The 22,542-nt window shown below is 40.4% G+C and overlaps 2 protein-coding genes across 4 annotated transcripts; both read right to left on the bottom strand.

Moving 5' to 3' along the window:
• Window positions 1-3: 3 nt before the first annotated feature.
• Window positions 4-7,768, bottom strand: LOC134295269 (uncharacterized). The gene is made up of 3 exons (XM_062967115.1): window positions 7,632-7,768; window positions 6,372-6,521; window positions 4-144 (listed from the first exon to the last, which is right to left on the bottom strand). The coding sequence occupies exons 1-3, from the start codon at window positions 7,710-7,712 to the stop codon at window positions 4-6; spliced, it is 372 nt and encodes a 123-aa protein (XP_062823185.1). The 5' UTR covers window positions 7,713-7,768.
• Window positions 7,769-12,966: 5,198 nt separating this feature from the next.
• LOC134295270 (Fanconi anemia group A protein-like) lies at window positions 12,967-22,527 on the bottom strand. 3 transcript variants are annotated; one of them, XM_062967117.1, is made up of 6 exons: window positions 19,386-19,998; window positions 18,362-18,435; window positions 18,116-18,268; window positions 17,802-17,892; window positions 16,078-16,238; window positions 12,967-14,157 (listed from the first exon to the last, which is right to left on the bottom strand). In XM_062967117.1, the coding sequence occupies exons 1-6, from the start codon at window positions 19,638-19,640 to the stop codon at window positions 14,148-14,150; spliced, it is 744 nt and encodes a 247-aa protein (XP_062823187.1). In that variant the 5' UTR covers window positions 19,641-19,998; the 3' UTR covers window positions 12,967-14,147. The 3 variants fall into 3 exon arrangements, with proteins under 3 accessions (XP_062823187.1, XP_062823188.1, XP_062823186.1); XM_062967118.1 differs by lacking the exons at window positions 12,967-14,157; window positions 19,386-19,998 and adding exons at window positions 14,199-15,598; window positions 22,477-22,527; XM_062967116.1 differs by lacking the exon at window positions 12,967-14,157 and adding an exon at window positions 14,201-15,598 and having other exon boundaries at window positions 19,386-20,002.
• Between the last annotated feature and the right edge of the window lie 15 nt (window positions 22,528-22,542).

Here is a 22,542-nt window from a genome sequence, read left to right as displayed (position 1 = left end):
CAATTAGCCAGCTTGAATAGCACGGAGTAGCAACGAAGCTGCAAAGTCAATCAGTGAGAGAATCCGCATAGAGGTAGCCTGGCCTCTATTGACTGGAGGCATCTTCTGTGGAATGATGTCCAAGGTGGGAGAAAGAATCCTTGTCTGTGTGAAGCAAGAGTGAATGTTGCAATTAGCACATTTGAACAGCAACGAGTAGCCATGAAGCTGCAAAGTCAATCAGTGAGGGTATCTGTGTAAGGTTAGCCTGGCTGATGTTGCCTGGAGGCATCCTCTGTTTGGGAGGCCCAGCGCCCAGCAAGCAATCAAGTGCCTTTTAACACCTCCCAGACAAAGGATGCCTCCAGGCAATAGAGACCAGGCTATCTGTATGCAGATACCCTCACTGATTGACTTTATTTATTATTTATTGGCTCTATTTCTACCCCGCATTTCTCTGCTCCGAAGGGGACTCAAGTTGGCTTACATGGAGGCAACTATTCAATGCCTTAAAACATATAATACAGACGTTAAAATTAAATAACACTAAAAACTGACATTATTAAACTTTTTAAAAACATTACAATTAAAGTCACGCCATCCATAGTCACAATCCAGCCTTTCCATAGTCAATTCCACATTTTCCAGATCGTTTATTGCACTGCCCTGTTCACTAAAAGCCTGATCCCACAGCCAAGTTTTTATCTTTCTTTGCAAGGCCACTCAATGCTATTCAAGCCTGCTAATTGCAAAACATCCACACTTGCTTCAAACAGACAAGGCTTCTTTCATTTATGCACTCCACTTGCTTCACTGCCAGCAGAACCTCTGAAGATGCCATTAGCCACAGGTGCAGGCGAAACGTCAGGAGAGAATGCTGCTGGAACATGGCCATGCAGCCTGGAAGACTCACAGCAAGCCACGAAAGCCTTCGATAACACAAGCTAGAGATTATTTCTATTGTTCAGGACATATATTTATGGGAAGACAATTTCTGCATGAGATTTCCATGATGCAGCCTGAAATAATTTATTTTCCTTGCTGAAAGTACTAGCTCACTTCATGACAGTAATTTTGCATACTTTTTGAAAGAGACAAGCAGATAGCGGTGCATCTGCACATGCCCAGGAACCCTTGATCTTGACAGGCCAGGACTATAGAAAAATCTCATGCATATCTACCTACTTGTCCATTAGAAAAGCATCTCTTGTTAACAGTCATTAAATTTGAACTCTTGAGTTTCTTTGCTCACTGAGTGCAATTTATGCAGGCTTCCAGGTGCGGTTGGACTGCAACTCCCAGGGTGGGAGAAAGAACTCTTGTCTGTTGGAGGCAAATGTGAATGCTGTTATTTGCCACCTTGATTAGCATTGAATGGCCTGCAGTTTCAAGGCCTGGCTGCTTCCTGCCTGGGGGAATCCTGTGTTTCGAGGTGTTAGCTGGCCCTGCTTTTTGAGGTGGCAGCCCAGAAACTCACAACAACCCACCTATGAAAGCCTTTGACAACACATGGCAACATTTTTGAAAATTCACACAGCTTTCCAGAGGAAATAATGAGTAGAATAATACAGTAATTGCATTTTTTTTTTACCAATCTGATTTATTTCCAGCCTTAAGACCCATAACATGCTATGCTGAAAATTTTATATATATATATATATATATATATATATATATATATATATATGTGTGTGTGTGTGTGTGTGTGTGTGTGTGTGTGTGTGTATTATTTTGTATATAATGGACAATATAATTTATAATACAGTAGAGTCTCGCTCATCCAACATAAACGGGCCGGCAGAATGTTGGATAAGCGAATATGTTGGATAATAAGGAGGCATTAAGGAAAAGCCTATTAAACATCAAATTAGGTTATGATTTAACAAATTAAGCACCAAAACATCATGTTAGACAACAAATTTGGCATAAAAAGTAGTTCAATACGCAGTAATGCTATGTAGTAATTACTGTATTTATGAATTTAGCACCAAAATATCATGATATATTGAAAACATTGACTACAAAAATGCGTTGGATAATCCAGAACGTTGGATAAGTGAGACTCTACTGTATATGTATATGTATATATGTATATATGTGTGTATTTTTTGTATATAATGGACAATATAATTTATAATAATATAATCTAATGTATATACATATAATATTGATAGTAATATTGTAATGTAATACAATATAATAACACAATACAATAATATTGATTATATCTATATATATAAAAGAGTAATGGCATCAGGGCAGCGGACCAAACAACAAAACTACAGGCCCCCCAACCTTGAAATTTGACAACACAACCCATCATCCACGCCTCTAGGTTGACACAACAAAAAGAAAAGAAAAATAAAGTCCTAATTACAAGGAGAGGAATTTATCCAATTGCTGTGTCATAATAAAATTATTATTATTATTATTATTATTATTTATTTATTTATTTATTTATTTCTTACCCACCTCTCCATCATCATCATCATCATTATTAAAACTGGCCTATCCCCTCAAATGTGCTGGGGATGATGGGAATGAAGATAAGAATAATAATGAAAATTATTAATATAATAATAATATCATCATCATCCTTCGGAGGTGAGAGTCTTAGTATTAGGAGAAGGGTAGGATATACATGAATATAGTCATCATCATCATCATCATCATCATCATCATCATCATCATCATTATTAAAACTGGCCTATCCCCTCAAATGTGCTGGGGATGATGGGAATGAATATAATAATAATCATCATCATCATTATTAAAACTGGCTTATCCCATCAAATGTGCTGGGGATGATGGGAATGAAGATAATAATAATGAAAATTATTAAAATAATAATAATAATAATAATAATAATAATAATAATCCTTCGGAGGTGAGAGTCTTAGTATTAGGAGAAGGGTAGGATATACATGAATATGATTATTATTACATTATTATTATTATTATTATTATTGAGCCCCCTTGGGGTAGAGAAAGGTGGGATATAAATATGGTAAATAAATCGTCGTCGTTCTTCAAAGGTGAGAATATTATTATTAGGAAAAGGCTAGGATATACATGAAAATAATAATAATAATAATAATAATAATAGAGAAAGGCGGGATATAAATATGGTAAGTAAATAAATCATCATCATCACCATCCTTCAAAGGTGAGAATATTATTATTAGGAAAAGGCTAGGATATACATGAATATAATAATAATAATAATAATAATAATAATAATAATAATAATAATAATAATCCTTCAGAGGCAATAGCTTCATTAGTAGGAGAAGGACTGTGGTGGAGGCTCCTTCTTTGGAGGCTTTTAAGCAGAGGCTGGATGGCCATCTGTCGGGGGTGCTTTGAATGAGATTTCCTGCGTCTTAGCGGGGGGTTGGACTAGATGGCCCATGAGGTCTCTTTCAACTCTACTATTCTATGATTCTATGACAGGTTATAAATGAATATAATAATAATAATCCCTCGGAGATGGGAGTGTCAATATCAGGAGATGGGAACTGTAGTCCGACACATTTGGGGATGCTTGGAGATCCTGAGCTGGGCTAGATGACCTTTGGGGGCCCTTCTAATTCTATGACTAAGTTGGAGAAAGGGGAACGGAGTCCTCGTTGCCTTGCACTGGACCCAGTGATTTAGGATTTTCTGTAGGATTTCCTTTGGGGCCTGAATACCATAGCATAGAATAGCATAGAACTTCAGGTAAATAACATTTTCTTTATAAAATGTGTTTCAGAGAGCAACTTAAAGCTAGTAAAAAGCATTCTTACTTCTTTTGAAAAGTGTATCATCATCCAGAACTTAAACAATGAAGCAATATTGAATATTTTTGCATCCCTCTTATATTTATTTTGTGTAGGAAGAGAGACAGCAGAAAATGTTAAGAGAAGTGAGGAGAGGTAACGTGGCCTCACTGTACTATCAAATGTACTACCATTCCCATTTTGTCATCCATTATTCAGCTATATGTGCATTATAACAACCTCTGTGGCAAGGCAATGTGTACACTATTGCATAGACGTACTCATAGCTTAAAAAGATTGCCTGTCCCAGTTATGTTATTGCAATATCAGCAGGCTTTGGGGAGGTTGTGGTTGGGATTGTATGTGTGTGTGTGTGTGGGGGGGGGGGAGTGAGTTTTAAAAGCTATTTTAAGTGTAAAAGGTAAAGGTAAAAGTCCCCTGATATTAAATCTAGCCGTGTCCGACTCTGGGGGTTGGTGCTCATCTCCATTTCTAAGCCAAAGAGCTGGCATTGTCTGTAGATGCCTCCAAGATCATGTGGCCAGCATGACTGCATGGAGCATCATTAAGTGTATTATGTTTTAATCTGTTTTTAACAAAATGTACTCCGGTGCCTCCGGTGGCTCAATGTGTAAAAGCGCTGAGCTGCTGAACTTGCGGTCCAAAAGGTCCCAGGTTCAAATCCGGGGAGCGGAGTGAGCACCCGCTGTTGCTCTAGCTTCTGCCAACCTAGCAGTTCAAAAACATGCCAATGTGAGTAGATCAATAGGCACTGCTCTGGCGGGAAGGTAACGGCGCTCCATGCAGTCATGCTGGCCACATGACCTTGGAGGTGTCTAAGGACAATAACGGCTCTTCGGCTTAGAAATGGAGATGAGCACCAACCCCCAGAGTCGGTCATGACTGGACTTAACGTCAGGGGAAACCTTTACCTTTACCTACTATTAAATTGAGTTTTTTAAAACTTTTGTATTGCACTTTTTAAAACTTGACTAAAGCATGGAATTGTTAGCCACCTTAAGTTCCCCTGAGGATAAAAGCAAGGTATAAAAAAAGTTAAAAACAACAGCAGCAGCAATATGACCTGCATGATTGGCTAGGATCATGTAGTAAAAGAAAATGGGGGGAAACTCTGTTATTTTCAGAAATCGCACTACAGTAACATCAAATCAGAAATGTTAAAGTTGCACATGTGTGAAAGAATGAGTACAAAACAAATTTCTGCCACTCTCTTCATAAGCATACTTGGTGTATATGAGAAGGGGATCACTTTTGACTTTGGAGTTCGGAGTAGTTAGACAAACTTCAGTCATTCGCCTCTCCCTTATCCTAGCTGTTATTTCAGCCTTATTCTCTTTCAGACTATTTGAACCGCTGAGACCACACTGGCCTTGCTGGACCATCACCTCCCCTTCTATGTCACCCACCCCAACCAATTGCAGAGTTCCATGCATGCTCATTGCTGTCACAGGTGCCCAATTCTGACATCAGCAAAATGTGCCTACACAACCAGGAAGGTCAGGGCTAAGCTTCCCATCTTCTTTCTGGTCATGTGGGTTTCTCTGTTGATAGAGCTGTTGCCATCTGCAAGAATAATCCCTCCCCTTTTTCTAACTCTAATAAGCACAGGCAAAAGTTATGGTGTCAGTGTCCCATCTGAACATCAGGCTGGTCCAAATGAGATTCAATCCAGCTGTCTATACTGCCCTGAAGTTGTGGGATACTCCGGAGTTCCCAGAAAGCTTTGGAGTATACCCTGACTTTGCCTGTTTAATCTGGTATATTTATCAGAAGTACAAGAAGTTCATGAAAGCAGCCAGGAATCAACTCATGGTGAGCCCAGGTTTTCATGCGCATGTAGATTTGCTCTACTTTAGAAAACTAACTATTTCTGAAATGGTCAGTGCTATACAACAAATAATCAGGTATCATGAGAGAAAACAAACCTTAATGTGGAAATTACCCTCTGTTTTCTTTCACCAGAATTATGCAACTAATTAACAAGAAAAGAGGTCTTTTGGATCGAGTCAATACGGTAATTCATTGCATGCAACGGCATTTGCCCAAGTTGTGTTATTTCTCAGGTGTTGCTGACCATTAGGTGCCAATGTCCTTGCAGGATCCGTCCCGGCCAGTTACCACACAATTTATATACAATATTTATCATAAAAATTATATATATATATATATACACACACACACTGGTTTTATATATATATAATTTAAAATGTATATATATTATATTTATATATTTAAATTAACATTTACAAGGTCAGAAATCTTAGTACTTCATTTTTTGGCTCAGACTAGGAGCACTACACATTTTTAAGTGGTATTTAAATCCTGGGGCATTTAGTACCTTATCACACAATTATACGTCATTATTATTATTATTATTATTATTATTATTATTATTATTATTATTATTCTATTTTACCCTACTTTTTCTCTATCATATCAAAGTGGCCAGCACTAAAAGCTGTAACAACATGTGAATCAACATCTAACACATAATAAATATTAAAATAGAAATAAACAAAATATTTTTAAATATATACAGTAGTTAAAAGCAATAAAATGATTAAACAAATCTATTAAATGACATCAAACACAGCATCCTGGGGCATTTACCGTTTGGTCCAGTTGTTTGGTCTCTGCTCCTCCTTTTTGCTGGTCATTTTCCAGACTCTCTTCGTTCTTTCGGTCACTTTCCTCCTTCAGCCTGGAATCATCTTTCTCCTCTTTGGATGTGAGATCATCCTCTATTTCTTCATTGGTTATCTATAGAAATTAAACAAAATTAGTCCAGCTCAGCCCATAGGACTGGTTTCTCAACCTTTTTCTGACATTAAAGCATAAACTGTACTTGTATAAATAAAGCAGAGGCAAAAAAATAGAGTACAAAAACAGCCATTTAAATAAAATAAAATATTAAAATGCAATTAAAACATTTAACTCCATACATTAGGGTAAATCACGGGAACCATAGGCTTAGCCCGGGCCGTTCCATTAGTCTGTTACACATCTTTCATACCTATTATTGCACCAAATAATAGTTCTCTATTATGCAATGCAGTTTGCCTTTTACCGTGTTTCCCCGAAAATAAGACAGTATCTTATATTAATTTTTTCTCCCAAAGATGTTCTAGGTCTTATTTTCAGGGGATGTCTTATTTTTCCATGAAGAAGAATTCACATTTATTGTTGAACAAAAAAATGAACATTTATTATATACTGTACAGTAGTTGTCATCATAAAACAGCATAACCAGACAAACTGTGAATCCTATCAAGAATTTCTTGTTACTACCAATATTTCCATGTACAGCACTTTATGGTATGTACATTTACTGATCCTGCATGCTCTAGTGTTCTGTTCGGCGGGCATGCTTCTGAACAAAAACTTTGCTAGGTCTTACTTTTGGGGGAGGCCTTATATTTAGCAATTCAGCAAAACCTCCACTAGGTCTTATTTTCTGGTGATGTCTTATTTTAGGGGAAACAGGGTAGTAGTCAATGTTTTTGTAGTCAACGTCTTCAATACATTGCTAGATTGTAAATACGGTAATTACTAGATAACGTTACCGTGTATTGAACTGCTTTTTCTGTCAATTTGCTGCTAAAACAGCAAAAGGATCGCTTAAGACAGGCCTGGGCCAACTTGGGCCCTCCAGGTGTTTTGGACTTCAACTCCCACAATTCCTAACAGCCTACCGGCTGTTAGGAATTGTGGGAGTTGTAGTCCAAAACACCTGGAGGGCCCAAGTTGGCCCAGGCCTATGCTATGATGATGATGCCGGGACACTAGACTCTTATTGATGCCACCAATTGATACACATAAAAGAATAATAATAATATTAATAGTAGTAAACAGTAGGCGTGAGGCCCTGACCAGTTCGAAGGGGTTGCTGAGCTCCTGCCCTTTCCTCCTCCGCCTCCGCCCGGCGCTCCTTCCTTCCTCCTCGTCCTCCATCGGCCTCTTCCTCCGGCAGCGCCTGGCCCCGGGACTCCCCCCCCAGAGCCGGCCCAAGATAATTTTCAAGTGTAAGCAAATAGAAATTTTGGTGCCCCCCCCCACACACACCAAACCACATGAACGGGCCAGCAGAGCATTGGATAAGCAAAAATGTTGGATAATATGAAGGCCAAGTGTGAATAACTGCAGTTGATCACTTTGATTAGCATAGAATAGCCTTGCTAGACATGGTTATGGTTATTGAGCATTATTCCTAGCAGTGCAATAATTGAGGACTTTTTAAGTATTGACCACTGGACTGATTCTGGACTATGATTTTGAACTTATGTGGTTGTAATTGTTGTTTTTAGTAGTTTTTGTTTTAATGTTTGAGTTTAATTGTCATTATATTATTGGAATTTGTATGTCGGCCATTGAATTGTTGCCAGTTGTGAGGCCACCCTGAGTCCTCTTCGGGTGAGAAGGGCGGGACAGAAGTATGGGAAATAAATAAATAAATAAATAGTTAAAAAAAGGACAGTAAAAAAAAGGACAGTAAAAAAGAACACTCAAAAACAGGGGAATTCCAAACATGAAACAATCAGGGCCAGCTAACACCTCTCAACAAAGATATACAAACCCCACTTGCCTAGTTTCCAACACACCTCACAACCTCTGAGGATGCCTGCCTTAGATGTGGCCCTCCTCTGGACACTTTCCAGCATTATTTGGCAGAGAAAGGAGAAAGAATTTGGGCCCTTCCACACAGCTCTATAACTCAGGATATCAAGGCAGGATAACCCACATTACCTGCTTTGAACTGGATTGTCTGAGTCCTTACTGCCATATATCCCAGTTCAAAGCACGTAATGTGGGTTATTTGTTTGAAGCCATTCTTCCAAGTTCTAGTCTCCAAGGCAGAAGGCAACAAGCTTGGTCCATCCTCCCTATGACTTCCTCTCACATTATTATACATGGCCATCAAGTCTCCTCTCAACCTTCTCATCTACATGCAAAACATGCCCAGATCTTTAAACTGCTCCTCATAGGGATTATTCTCCAAAGCCTTGATCATTTCAGTCACTCTCCTCTAGACAGATTCATGTTATCATTTAGTATTACAGTAGAGTCTCACTTATCCAAGCCTCGCTTATCCAAGCCTCTGGATTATCCAAGCCATTTTTGTAGTCAATGTTTTCAATATATCATGATATTTTGGTGCTAAATTTGTAAGTACAGTAATTACAACATAACATTACTACGTTTTGAACTACTTTTTCTGTCAAATTTGTTGTATAACATGATGTTTTGGTGCTTAATTTGTAAAATCATAACCTAATTCGATGTTTAATAGGCTTTTCCTTAATCCCTCCTTATTATCCAAGATATTCGCTTATCCAAGGATTAGCTTGGATAAGTGAGACTCTACTGTACTCATTATTTTTCCTGGAAACTTTCCAAGGCCTGAAGATAGGAGGTATGGTGGCACAACGGGTTAAACTCTTGTGCCAGCTGAACTGTTGAACTGAAGGTTGGGTTGCCGACCTAAAGGTTGCCAGTTCGAATCTGCAAGACAGGGTGAGCTCCTGTCCGTCAGCTCTAGCTTGTAGGGACATGAGAGAAGTCTCCCAGTAGGATGGTAACACATCTGGGCATCGCCTGGGCAACATCTCTGTAGATGGCCAATTCTCTGACACCAGAAGCAACTTGCAGTATGTTCTCAAGTCGCTTCTGACAAGGAAAAAAAGCTGATGGTTTGTAGATCAGTCATAAAGAAATTACCATAAATAAATGTCTCTTAAATATTTTGCCAATATCTGCTTATTATTCCTTCTATCCAATAGAGAAAAGTTCCATAATAACCTCAGGCCCATCATGAAAGTTGGGCAAGGTTACCTTCCGTACAATTTACAGAATCTTTCACCTAGCATGAACACAGAACTTTTGGTAGGTAAAGGTAAAGGTTTTCCCTTGACGTGACCGACTCTTGGGGTTGGTGCTCATCTCCATTTCTAAGCCGAAGAGCCGGTGTTGTCCATAGACACCTCCAAGGTCATGTGGCCGGCATGACTGCATGGAGCGCCGTTACCTTCCCGCTGGAGCGGTACCTATTGATCTACTCACACTTGCGTGTTTTCAAACTGCTAGGTTGGCAGAAGCTGGGGCTAACAGTGGGCGCTCATTCCGCTCCCGGGATTTGAACCTGGGACCTTTTGGTCCGCAAGTTCAGCAGCTCAGCACATTAACACACTGCGCCATCAGGGCTCCCACTTTAGGTAGCTCTGCTCAAATGAAATCATCCAAATGAAATCATTACAAAGGAAATCCAGTTAGTTCATCCTTTCATAGACCAAAACAGTTTAATGGAGACACCCAACCCACATAAACTGGATTACTCAGGATGAGGTCAGAAATAACCAGTCAGCTAATCATAGAATCATATGGGACATCCAGTCCCAAACCCTGCCATACAGGAAAAGCACAATCAAAGCACCCCCAAAAGATGGCCATCCAGCCTCTATTTAAAAACCTTAAAAGGAGAAGCTTCTACTGAACTATGAGGCAGTGAGTTCCACTGCTGAACAGCTCTTACAGTCAGTAAGTTCTTCCTAATGTTTTCTGTAATTTGAACCCACTGCTCCATTGAGTCCTAGTCTCCAAGGCAGCAGAAAACAAGCCTGCTCCTTTTAGATCAGGGGTCCTCAAACTTTTAAAGCAGAGGGCCGGTCCACGATCCTTCAGACTGTTGAGGGGCCGAATTATCATTTGAAAAAAAAAAAACGAACAAATTCCTATGCACACTGCACATATCTTATTTGTAGTGCAAAACAATAACAATAACAATGAAAGACCAATACAATATTTAAAAATGAAAATAAATTTAACCAACATAAACCTGTCAGGATTTCAATAGGAAGTGTGGGCCTGCTTCTGGCCAATGAGATAGTCAGGTTAATTAGGATTATTGTTGTTGTGTGTCTTCAAGTCATTTCAGACTTTGGGCAAGCCGAAGTCCAAAATTATTTATTTATTCATTTACTACATTTATTTACTACATTTATATCCCACCCTTCTCACCCTGAAGGGAACTCAGAGCAGCTCTATGTACATACAATATATTATATTATTAGCATAGCACAATATTAGCATTATATATTACTATATTGAACTATACCACTATATGTAACATTATATGTAATATATAACATATAATTAATATTATTATATGGTATTATTATTAGTATTATATTGTATAAAATGATAATATTATTATCAATATCATATGTATATACAATATATTATATTATTAAAACTGATATAAAAATATTATATTATAAATGAGGGTGGGGGCCAGGTAAATGACCTTGGAGGGCCGCATCTGGCCCCCGGGCCTTAGTTTGGGGACCCCTGTTTTAGATATTTAAACATGGTGATCATGTCTCCTCTCAACCTTCTCTTCTGCAGGCTAAACAGACCCAGCTCTTTAACCTACTAATCATAGGGAAGGTGGGAGCCCCCAATAGCACAGTGTGCCAGCAGGACTGATGACTTGCCCGTTCGAATCCAACCTGGGGAGAGCACGGATGAGCTCCCTCTATTAGCTCCAGCTCCATGTGGAGCGGTCTGAATCAAGGTAAATCAGGATGGTGGCGATGAGGAGAGCAGCCAGTTAGGGAACATTTAAAAAATGGTAATCAAAGATATGGGAAATAAAGAACATGGACAGACTGACTTTCCTGATGAAGAAGCATAATGGAAAACCAATCAAAGAAACAGGAATATATAAGAAAAGGACAGACACAGATTGAAGGAACTCCATAACTGAAATAAGAAATAGCCAACCCAGGCAACATAAAAGGGGGGCACAATCTGCCCCCTAATAAAATAAAACAACTACTCCTCTACATCCAGCAACTTGCTCCACAAAGAGACTAGACTCATTGAACCGAAGATCCAATGGAATATACCGATCCTCTCCCCCTCACCCAATCCCCCCTCCCCCACCACGAATTCCATGTTTTTTCTTTTATTTTTAATTGTAAATTAAAAAACATCAATTAAAAATATTCAAAAACAATTTTTTTTTATCATGACTGTATGCATTGCATTGCTGCTGCTGCTGACTGACCTGAAGGTGGGCACTGACTGGGCAGGCAGGCACAAGTGAGATGGTTTTAACAGCAAGATAGAAGCTGCTCTGCTACGATCAGTCAGCCGGGCCCTATCACCTCCTGGCTGGCTGTTCCACGTGGTGGGTGGCTGGAGGCTATGCCTGCACAAAAACAGCCAAAATGGCTGATGGGAGTCCTGTGCGCGTGCGCATAGAAGTCCCATCGGCCATTTTGAGTGATGGCATGCCAGTCCTGTGCATGCGCTGCACTCAGGGCCTCCATTGCCGGCGCCAGGACAAAGAAGCCCCATCGGCCATTTTAGGCGATGGCATGCCAGTCCTGTGCCGTTGTGTGCATGCGCTGCACTCAGGGCCTCCATTGCCGGCGCCAGGACAATTTGGACAAACACTGTGACCGGAGCAAAACGGGGGTGCTGCCAAGGACTCCACACAGCGCCCCCCCTCGCCTGCGCCCGACGCCAAGGCGTAATCTACGTACTGCATTGGACCGGGCCTGTCCCCCCCTCAGACGCCTCAAAGCCCGGCGCGACATCACCTCAGACCCAGCCCGGGCCGGAAAAGACAGCGGACCGGAAGCGGCCTCCGAGAGGACCCGAATGAGAGCAGGCTGAGAAGGCGCTTTCCGGCTCCTCCGCCCGCCTTCAGAGCAAAAGCGCATGCGCTAAAGGACGGGCCGCTCTCCCATTGGCTACCCTGAAGCGGGCCTTATTTTTGCTAGCCGGGTTTTTTTGCACATGCGCAGAAGGGATTTGGCTTGGTTTTTTTTTCTATCACTGGGTTTTCAAAGGGAGAGAGTCATAGGCACTTTAAATATATATCTATATCTCTATATATATCTAAACATTTATTTTAAATTGTATATATATATATATATATATATATGATAAATATCATAAATATATAAATATATTTAAATATGGCTGATGGGAGTCCTGTGCGCGTGCGCATAGAAGTCCCATCGGCCATTTTGAGTGATGGCATGCTAAACTGATTCCTGTTTACTTTATGCCCAATCTCTGAAATTGCTGAAGGGTCAACAATGGAAGGCTTGGCATAAAGTATCGATACAAGCAACTGGTGGGCAGAAATCACATTTATGGAGAAATTAGCGTTTCGGAGGAGACAATGGACTCCAGGATGTTAATAGTGATTGGTTTCCCTTTATTGCAAATGTCAAACACAACAGAAAACTTTATTTGGAACCATTATGGTATCGTTTGGCACAATGCTTTGATACAGCTCATCATTTCATCCCATTGTGTTGTCAAAGCCTTTCATGGCCAAAATCACTGGGTTGCTGTGAGTTTTCCAGACTGTATGACCATATTGCAGAAGCATTCTCTCCTGACGTTTCGCCCACATCTTTGGCAGGCATCCTCAGAGGTTTGTTGGTGTTATTCCAGATAGGAAACAATCATAGGAAACCTCCCAAATGAAATCCAACAGGCACCCTCCCTCCTATCTTTTTTTTAAAAAAGTGAAAACTTGGTTGTGGGATCAGGCTTTTGAGCGATAGAAGCAACATCAATTATAATTATAATGTTTTAAGACATAATGACAGACGCAGATCGGACTCAATGTGTCTTGAATGTATATTTTTATGAATGTTTTAATGTAATTAATTTAAATTGTAATGAATTGCAACTGGAATTTTTTATACATATGTTTTATATTTGTAAACCGCCCTGAGTCCTGCTTAAGGGGTGAGAAGGGCGGGGTAGAAATGTTGTAATAATAATAATAATAATAATAATAATAATAATAATAATAATAAGTCCTAAACGCTTGGAAAGTGTTTGACTTGTGAATTTGTGATACGAAATCCAGCATATCTATCTTGTTTGCTATGTCATACAACGTCGTTGTGTCAATAATAATAATAATAATAATAATAATAATAATAATAATAATAATAATTAGGGCCAGCTAACATCTCCCAGCAAAGGATTCCCCCAGGCAGGATGCAACCAGGCTTTGAAGCTGCAAGGCTATTCAGTGCTAATCAAGCTGGCCTGCTGCACCATTCATAGATGTGGGCAAAACATCAGGAGAGAATGCTTCTGGAGAACTCACAGCAACCCATTTCATCAACACATCTCTCCGGAAAAAGGAGATATGTGTTGTTGAAGGTTTTCATGTCCAGGATCACAGGTTTGTTGTGTGTTTTCCGGGCTGTATGGCCATGTTCCAGAAGCATTCTCTCCTGACGTTTCACCCACATCTATGGCAGGCATCCTCAGAGGTTGTGAGGTAGAGATGCTCACCAGCTTTTTGCAGCCTTCAGGGAAGAAGAGCCTTCCTGCTTCTCTTTGGCCACAGAATCAAGCAGCCCTAAAACACAAAACAAACAAACAATTATTGAAAATATATTGTCTGAGAAATGATTATGAAAGGCCAATAGATGAAAGTATTGCACTGTATGCAGCAAACACTTGCAATGCATGTATATTTGAATGAACGAAAATAAATAAACATTATATATTTAAAGGTTAAACAATCCAATGGGGAAATATGCATTCAGTCGCAAAATGATGCTCATCCTTTTAAAAATCTGACCTCATTATGAGAAGGAGGGAAAAGGAACCATTAAGGCAGAGGCAGGGAAGGCATTAACCCCGACCTTGAACCACTTTGGGATGTGCCATTTAAGCAACACGGAAAGCATGTCCTGATAGGGATGCTCCAGATGTCACTGGGGCACCATCTCCAAGGAAGGCTTCCACATGGCAGCGCATGAGAAAAACTACGGCTGGAAGTAGATTCTAAGAGTTTTCATAACTTTTGTATCAGGTATTTTAATATGTATGTTTTTATATATTTTACTGGAGCACCCAGTGGCGCAATGGGTTAAACCCTTGTGCCGGCAGGACTGCTAACCTGAAGGTTGCTCATTCGAGTCCAGAGAGGATGCAGATGAGCTCCCTCTGTCAGCTCCAGCTCCCCGTGTGGGGACATGAGAGAAGCCTCCCACAGGATGGTAAAAACACCAAAACATCTGGGCAATGTCCCCTGGGCAACGTCCTTGCAGACAGCCAATTCTCTCTCACCAGAAGCGACTTGCTGTTTCTCAAGTCGCTCCTGACACGAAATAATAATACAGTAGAGTCTCACTTATCCAACGTAAACGGGCCGACAGAACGTTGGATAAGTGAATATGTTGGATAATAAGGAGAGATTAAGAAAAAGCCTATTAAACATCAAATTAGGTTATGATTTTACAAATTAAGCACCAGAACATCATGTTATACAACACATTTGACAGAAAAAGTAGTTCAATACGCAGTAATGCTACATAGTAATTACTGTATTTACGAATTTAGCACCAAAATATCACGATATATTGAAAACATTGACTACAAAAATGCGTTGGATAATCCAGAATGTTGGATAAGCGAGTGTTGGATAAGTGAGACTCTACTGTATAATTACTATGTTTTAATATGCAATTTTATATATCTATTTGATTATGCTGTGTCTTGCCTGGAGCCGAAAGGACAGGTAAATAAATAATAATAACAACAACAACAATGATGATGATTATGATGATGATGTAATCCAGGATTGTTGTAATCCAGAGAAGCCCCCACAACGATGGTAAAAACATCAAACATCTAGGCGTCCTCTGGGCAACGTCCTTGCAGACGGCCAATTCTCTCTCACCAGAAGCGACTTGCTGTTTCTCAAGTCGCTCCTGACACGAAATAATAATAATATATATTACTATGTTTTAATATATAATTTTATAGATGTATTTGACAATGCTGTGTCCTGCCTGGAGCCGAAAGGAGAGACAGGTAAAATAGTAATAATAATAATAATAATAATAATAATAATGACACAGTACGAAATCCAGCATATCTATCTTGTTTGCTGTGTCATAAAATAATAATAATAATAATAATAATAATAATAATAATAATAATAATAATGTGTTGTTGTTGTTGTTGTAATCCAGAGTAACCCCCACAATGATGGTAAAAACATCAAACATCCAGGCGTCCTCTGGGCAACGTCCTTGCAGACAGCCAATTCTCTCACACCAGAAGCGACTTGCAGTTTCTCAAGTCACTTCTGATACTAAAAATACTTTATTTTTCTATCCCGCCTCCATCTCCCTGCAGGGACTTGGGGCGGCTAACATGGGGACAAGCCCAAAGAACAAGCAGTACATATGTAAACAACATCCTCAAACAGGTAAAATAAACAGTGGAGATGGGGCCTCGGTGTCCCTCGCAGACTGCGTGACTTCACCTGGTTTGAAGGAACAGTTCTTGCTGCCGGTGCATTTCTTCCCCGCTCTTCAACCCTTTGAGCCTCTTCTGGAAAACCCGGAACAAGAGGAGCTCCTCTTTGCCGCCACCGGACACAGGCCAGGCTCTCCTGCGCTCCAGCTCCAGCTCCAGCAGCATCTCCTGAAAACAAGGCAATAGAGGATAGAGCTCCTATTTGAGATACCTGTAATTAATTTGAGATATCTGTAATTAAATTGTCATAGTTCAATGTTATGTAATCTTGGGATCTGTAGTTTGGTGAGTGAAGGCTCAAGTCCCTCTGGGGAGAGAGGGCAGTCTAGAAATAAAGAATTATTATTGTTATTTTATTATGTCACAGCAAACAAGATATATATGCTGGATTTCATATCACAAAATCACAAGTCGAACACTTCCCAAGTGTCTAGGACTGTGTGATGTATTTTCGGATGATGCGTGCAGATCCCAGCAGGGTGGCCTTTTGCAGTTGGCAGATCGTGATTTTGTCAATGTCTATTGTTTCCAAATGCCGGCTGAGATCTTTTGGCACGGCACCCAGTGTGCCCATCACCACCGGGACCACCTGCACTGGTTTCTGCCAGAGTCTTTGAAGTTCAATCTTGAGGTCCTGATAGCGGCTGAGTTTTTCCTGTTGTTTTTCGTCAATGCGACTGTCACCTGGGATGGCGACATCCATGATCCAAACCGTTTTCTTTTCCACAACTGTGATGTCTGGTGTGTTGTATTCCAGAACTTTGTCAGTCTGGATTCGTAAGTCCCACAGTATCTTTGCGTGCTCATTTTCCAAGACTTTTGCAGGTTTGTGATCCCACCAGTTCTTTTCTGCTGGGAGGTGGTACTTGAGGCATAAGTTCCAGTGAATCACTTGGGCCACATAGTTGTGCCTCTGTTTGTAGTCTGTCTGTGCGATTTTTTTACAGCAGCTGAGGATATGATCAATGGTTTCGTCGGTTTCCTTGCACAGTCTGCATTTTGGGTCATCAGCTGATTTTTCGATCTTGGCCTGAATGGCCTTTGTCCTGATGTCTTGCTCCTGGGCTGCAAGGATCAGGCCTTCTGTCTCCTTCTTCAGGGTCCCATTCGTGAGCCAGAGCCAGGTCTTCTCTTTATCAGCTTTTCCTTCAGTTTTGTCAAGGAACTTTCCATGCAATGTTTTCTTGTGCCATCTGTCAGCACTAGTTTGTAGTGCGGTTTTCTTGTACTGGTTTTTTGTCTGTTGTGTTTTGAGGAGTTTCTGATTTTTGACTTCAATCAAAGCAGGTTCTTCACTTTGCTTTACATATTCTGCCAGGGCATGTTCTTCTTCTTTGACTGCTTGTTTGACTTGTAAGAGTCCTCTGCCCCCTGATCTTCTAGGCAGATATAGCCGGTCAACATCACTGCGAGGGTGCAGGGAATGATGGATGGTCATGAGTTTTCTTGTTTTTCTGTCCAAATTGTCCAGTTCCGCCTGTGTCCAATTTATGATGCCAGCAGTATATCTTATGACAGGTATGGCCCAGGTGTTTATGGCTTTGATGGTGTTGCCTCCATTGAGCTTGCTTTTGAGAATTTTTCTGACCCTTTGTGTGTATTCTTTACTGACCAGAGTCGTCACATGTAATATTATTACATTATTATTATTATTATTATTATTATTATTATTATTATTATTATTGTCACCATACAAGCCCCAAGAGACGACTGTGTGCAGATCTGAGTCACCTGCAATCTGGCGTAGATATCGGGGTTCCCTCTCCTCTGGAATGTGGAACGTTTGGGATTATTTGGATGGTTACACTTTCCCAACTCAGACCTAGAATTTGAAACAAAGGCAGAAGTGTTAGATATATGGTGGCATCACACAGGGATGCATTGGGAACATCTCAGAAAATAGGATGCAGCTGCTCTAATGTCGATTGCATTCAACTACATGAATACATATAACCAAAAACATCAGTCTTTTAGTAAAAAGGCTTCTTGGGGTAGATACTTTGCTTTGCTTTGCTCCCAAAGATATTTGCAAAAGCAACTCAGACCTTGATGTGTGTATCACTGAGCCCCTCTGTCCGAAATCCAAGACGGCGTCAAGGAGAACGGCGCAGGCCTCTCTTAGGTCTCCCTCGCAGCCGCCAGCAGCGACAGACAGAGGAAGAAAGTGCTGGTACAGAGCCCAGTAATGGAAGTCCTGCCTGCAAACAGAGACAGAGAAAACCCCACTTTGATTACGGGCCCTTAAAGTCACACACTCTCGGCTTCAGACGGAGTCCAAGCCAAGCCCTCACCTCTCAACGGCAGAAAGAACGTCTTCGTCGGGACAGACTGCCAGTTCCATCAGAAGCCATTCTTGGAGAGTCAGCTGGGAGGAAAGAAGGAAGGCAGGGAGATTCAGAGACAGGGCCTTCTTGGTGGAGGCTCCCAGGCTCTGGAGTAAGAGATGTTGCACCTCAGCGCTGGATCACCTTGCTCTTAACACACACTCCACCACAGCAGGCTAGGTTTAAACAGTTTATTGATAAAAGATAGCAAAGTCCGAATAAAAAGCAGTAAAGAAAGCAAACATCCAAATGCAAAGGCAGTCAGTCAAAAAGGCTATAATCCAGAGGTAAAAGCAATTTGCAGAATATAGTCCCAAGTCTCTGATAAAGGAAATTAGTCCTGAAAACAAGGCAACATGAACTTCAGCGTAAAATCCAAAACACAGATTCCAGGCATGAACATAAACGAGAATCCTTAGACAAGGCAGGAGATGTGCTTTCAAAAATCAACATTGCTTTATCTGAAATCTTCCCCTGTCTCTCCCGTATTTACCCATGTTTACAAGCCAAAAAAGCATTTCTCTGCCCTTGAGTTCCCACGTGTTTGTTAGCGATTCTAAGGGAACGTCTGGGACGATGAACCTTTAACCTTAACCTTGTATCTCTATCTAAGGAAGACTCCTCTGAGTCACTGCCAGAAACACATGGAACTTGTTGATGTTCGAACTCCTGGGAAATGTCACCCTTATCATTAGTTTCTGCTTCCTGTGTCCCCAGACTTTATTGTTGTTGTTTATTCATTCAGTCACTTCTGACTCTTTGTGACCTCATGGACCAGCCCATGCTTTACTTTGGAAACTGTGAAAAATGACCAAACCAACCTCCAGCTACACCTGATTCAGCAAATATCATGACCTACAGTCAGAGCCTATCAACCAGCATCTAAACAACGAAAGCAAAACCACTCCAGAGAACATGGAATTAGACTTTTTGATGACAGGTTGAAAAGTGGACACTACTACCTGGACCAAGTCACACGCTCAGTATTTACCTGGAAGGCTTTTTCCCACAATAGTTCTTTGAAAAGGGGATGCTTCCATAAGCACAAGGCAGCTTTTGAGTAGCAGAAGCTGGGGCGGGATAATGTTTTCCATGGAAGGTCATCATCCATGCTGCCTTCCCAGCTTGTATTTCGGGCTTCCGAGCAAAGAAGGGGCACGACGTACTGAAGCTGCAAAAGAGCGGGCTGCTTAACACACAGATCTAAAAAGCGATGGCTAAAAATGCTCATCAAAGGAGGAAACATAGTTTTGGCATCAACTATATTCCATTCCAGCCCTGCATTTGCTGTAAGAATCCCTGCTGTCTTTAAAAAATAGTATCTTCCATCCCTTCTCTTTTATCCAACTCAGCTAAATAATAATAATAATAATAATAATAATAATAATAATAATAATAATAATAATAATAATTTCATCCAAAAATACATCACACAGTCCTAAATGCTTGGGAAGTGTTCGACTTGTGATTTTGTGATACGAAATCCAGCATATCTATCTTGTTTGCTGTGTCATACAATAAAATAATAATAGAGGAAATAAAAATAAAAATAGAGGAAAGAAGAAGAAGAAGAAGAAATAAAACAATAAGAATTATTATTATATATTATATTATTATTATTATATTATTATATATATTGGAGTTATGGTGGCTCAATGGGTTAAACCCTTGTGCCAGTTGAACTGCTGACCTGAAGGTTTGCGGTTCAAATCTGCAAGATGGTGTGAGCTCCTGTCTGTCAGCTCTAGCTTGTGGGGACATGAGAAGCCTCCCAGCAGGATGATATATACACCCCACTTGCCTAGTTTCCAACAGACCTCACAACCTCTGACATAGATCATAGCAACCCCTATGACATAGATCATAGCAAAATAAAACGGTAAAATGGTAAAACAAACATCCCCACTATTAGATAGAAAGGGGGCCGGTCAAGTCAAAAAATGCAAAAGTATACAAAATGCAAAAAATACAAAACCTTTTAATAAGGTATCTGGGCAAAGTGTTGAGGAGTTATCTAGAAGAGTTGGGGTAGGGAGTCAAGTTGTTTCCAATACCGGGGCAAAACAAAATGCAGAAAAGCGGTATTTCTATAGGAGGGGTCTGTCGTGGGGTTAATTATTCCAATGCACACTGGAAAAGCCATGTTTTTAACTGTTTACTAAATACATATAAGCAAAGACCACCAGCACTGAAGCGATGATTCTCTGCCTTCAACTTCGTGGGACCGGATGCCAAGTTGTCCAAAGGTCCGATCACCGTCTCGCAAAGCAGTTACTCTACTCTCAGTTCAAGAATGGAAAATGGAATTTCAGAGGACAGATGGGCTTAGAGCTAACCATAAAAATGTGGCAGGAACATGGCGAGAGAACTAGGAAGCCCTGACTCTCGATCATTGGAACTGGAGGTCAGCTGTTACCAACAGTGCTGTGGATTTTGCAGAGGCACGAATGAAGGGGAAAAGAGAGATACGTCCCAAGCAAACCCTTGTCGGGACCACCTTCTATCTGGAAATGTATGTCCTCAATGCAAAAGATAGAGCCCCCGGTGACACAATGGGCTAAATCCTTGTGCCGGCAGGACTGCTGACCCACAGGTTGCCGGGAGAGCAGGTGACTTCCCTCTGTCAACTCCAGCTCCCCATGCAGGGACATGAGATAAGCCAACCACAAGGATCGTAAAACATCAAAACATTCACCTCTGGGCAACATCCTTGCAGACAACGAATTCTCTCACATCAGAAGCAACTTGCAGTTTCTCAAGTTGCTCCTGACACACACAAAAACTGCAAAAGACTATGCGGATCCAGAATAGGCCTTTACAGCTATTTGAAGACCCACTACCAAGTCTTGGAAGACAATCATACTCGGCCACAGGTGATAGATGATGATGATGATATAACATACAATAATAATTATTCTTATTATTTTATTTTTATTTTTATACCCAGCCCCATCTCCCCAAAGGGACTTGGGGCGGCTTACATGGGGCCAAGCCCAGGATAAACAAACAATGTAAAAACACAACAATAAAACAAATCAATCAACAATAGAATAGATCATAAAAACTAATAAGATCACATACCCTGTTTCCCTGAAAGTAAGACATCCCCAAAAAATAAGACCTAGTAGAGGTTTTGCTAAATTGCTAAATATAAGGCCTCCCCTGAAAGTAAGACCTAGCAAAGTTTTTGTTTGGAAGCATGCCCGGCGCCCGTCAAACAAAACTCCGTAGCATGCAGGGTTGGTAAATGTACATAATAATAATAATAATAATAATAATGTATCACACAGTCCTAGACACTTGGGAAGTGTTCGACTTGTGATTTTGCAATACGAAATCCAGCATATCTATCTTGTTTGCTGTGTCATAATAAAATAATAATAATAATAATAATAATAAATACATCACACAGTCCTAGACACTTGGGAAGTGTTTGACTTGTGATTTTGTGATACGAAATCCAGCATATCTATCTTGTTTGCTGCGTCATACAATAAAATAAAATAATAATAATAATTATTATTTTATTTTTATACCCCGCCTCCATCTCCCCAGAGGGACTTGGGGCGGCTTACATACCAGTTGTATATGTAAATAATGGTAGTAACAAGAAATTCTTGACAGGGGTCACAGTTTGTCTGGTTTAGTTATGTTGGTTTGTGATGACAACTTCTGTACAGTATAGAATAAATGTTCATTTTTTTTTGTTCAACAATGGATATGAATTCTTCTTCATAGAAAAATAAGACATCCCCTGAAAATAAGACCTAGCGCATCTTTGGGAGTAAAAAATAATATAAGACACTGTCTTATTTTCGGGGAAACACGGTAAAATAGTCATACTTTAGTAAAATCCAGGATTGGCTCCTAAAAGGAACTGGGCCAAAAAAAAAATACTCACAAGACCACACTAGTATAAAGCAGGTTAAAACTCACAAGTCAAAATTCAATGGGTAATTGTGGCAGAGGACATAGCAAATTCCTGAGATGTCTCTTTGGGTCCGCCAATGCAAACCTGTATGGTTAGGACCATAAATGAGGCAATTTAATGTCAGAACTCATGATCTATCTTAGGCTCTTACCTTAAACCATTCTGCGTAAGGCATGAAAACGGCAGGACCCTCCAGGCCAGCCTGGCGCGCGATCAG

The sequence above is a fragment of the Anolis carolinensis genome, unplaced genomic scaffold (assembly GCF_035594765.1).
Source record: "Anolis carolinensis isolate JA03-04 unplaced genomic scaffold, rAnoCar3.1.pri scaffold_167, whole genome shotgun sequence".
Taxonomy (NCBI): Eukaryota; Metazoa; Chordata; class Lepidosauria; order Squamata; family Dactyloidae; genus Anolis; species Anolis carolinensis.
The sequence above is the reverse complement of the archived record's forward strand: the minus strand, read 5'-3'. Positions and strand labels throughout refer to the sequence as shown.

What these genes read in the sequence shown, in the direction of transcription:
- LOC134295269 (XM_062967115.1), bottom strand. Translation starts at nt 7,712, where the DNA reads ATGGAGGACGAGGAGGAAGGAAGGAGCGCCGGGCGGAGGCGGAGGAGG. An exon ending in TCAGCAACCCCTTCGAACTG is followed by an intron (nt 6,522 to 7,631) that starts GTCAGGGCCTCA and finishes TAATTTCTATAG; the next exon opens with ATAACCAATGAAGAAATAGA. An exon ending in CCAAACAACTGGACCAAACG is followed by an intron (nt 145 to 6,371) that starts GTAAATGCCCCA and finishes TGCTTCACACAG; the next exon opens with ACAAGGATTCTTTCTCCCAC.
- LOC134295270 (XM_062967116.1), bottom strand. Translation starts at nt 19,640, where the DNA reads ATGTTTCCTCCTTTGATGAGCATTTTTAGCCATCGCTTTTTAGATCTG. An exon ending in ATATCTACGCCAGATTGCAG is followed by an intron (nt 16,239 to 17,801) that starts GTGACTCAGATC and finishes CCTTGTTTTCAG; the next exon opens with GAGATGCTGCTGGAGCTGGA. An exon ending in GAACTGTTCCTTCAAACCAG is followed by an intron (nt 15,599 to 16,077) that starts GTGAAGTCACGC and finishes TTTCGGCTCCAG; the next exon opens with GCAGGACACAGCATTGTCAA.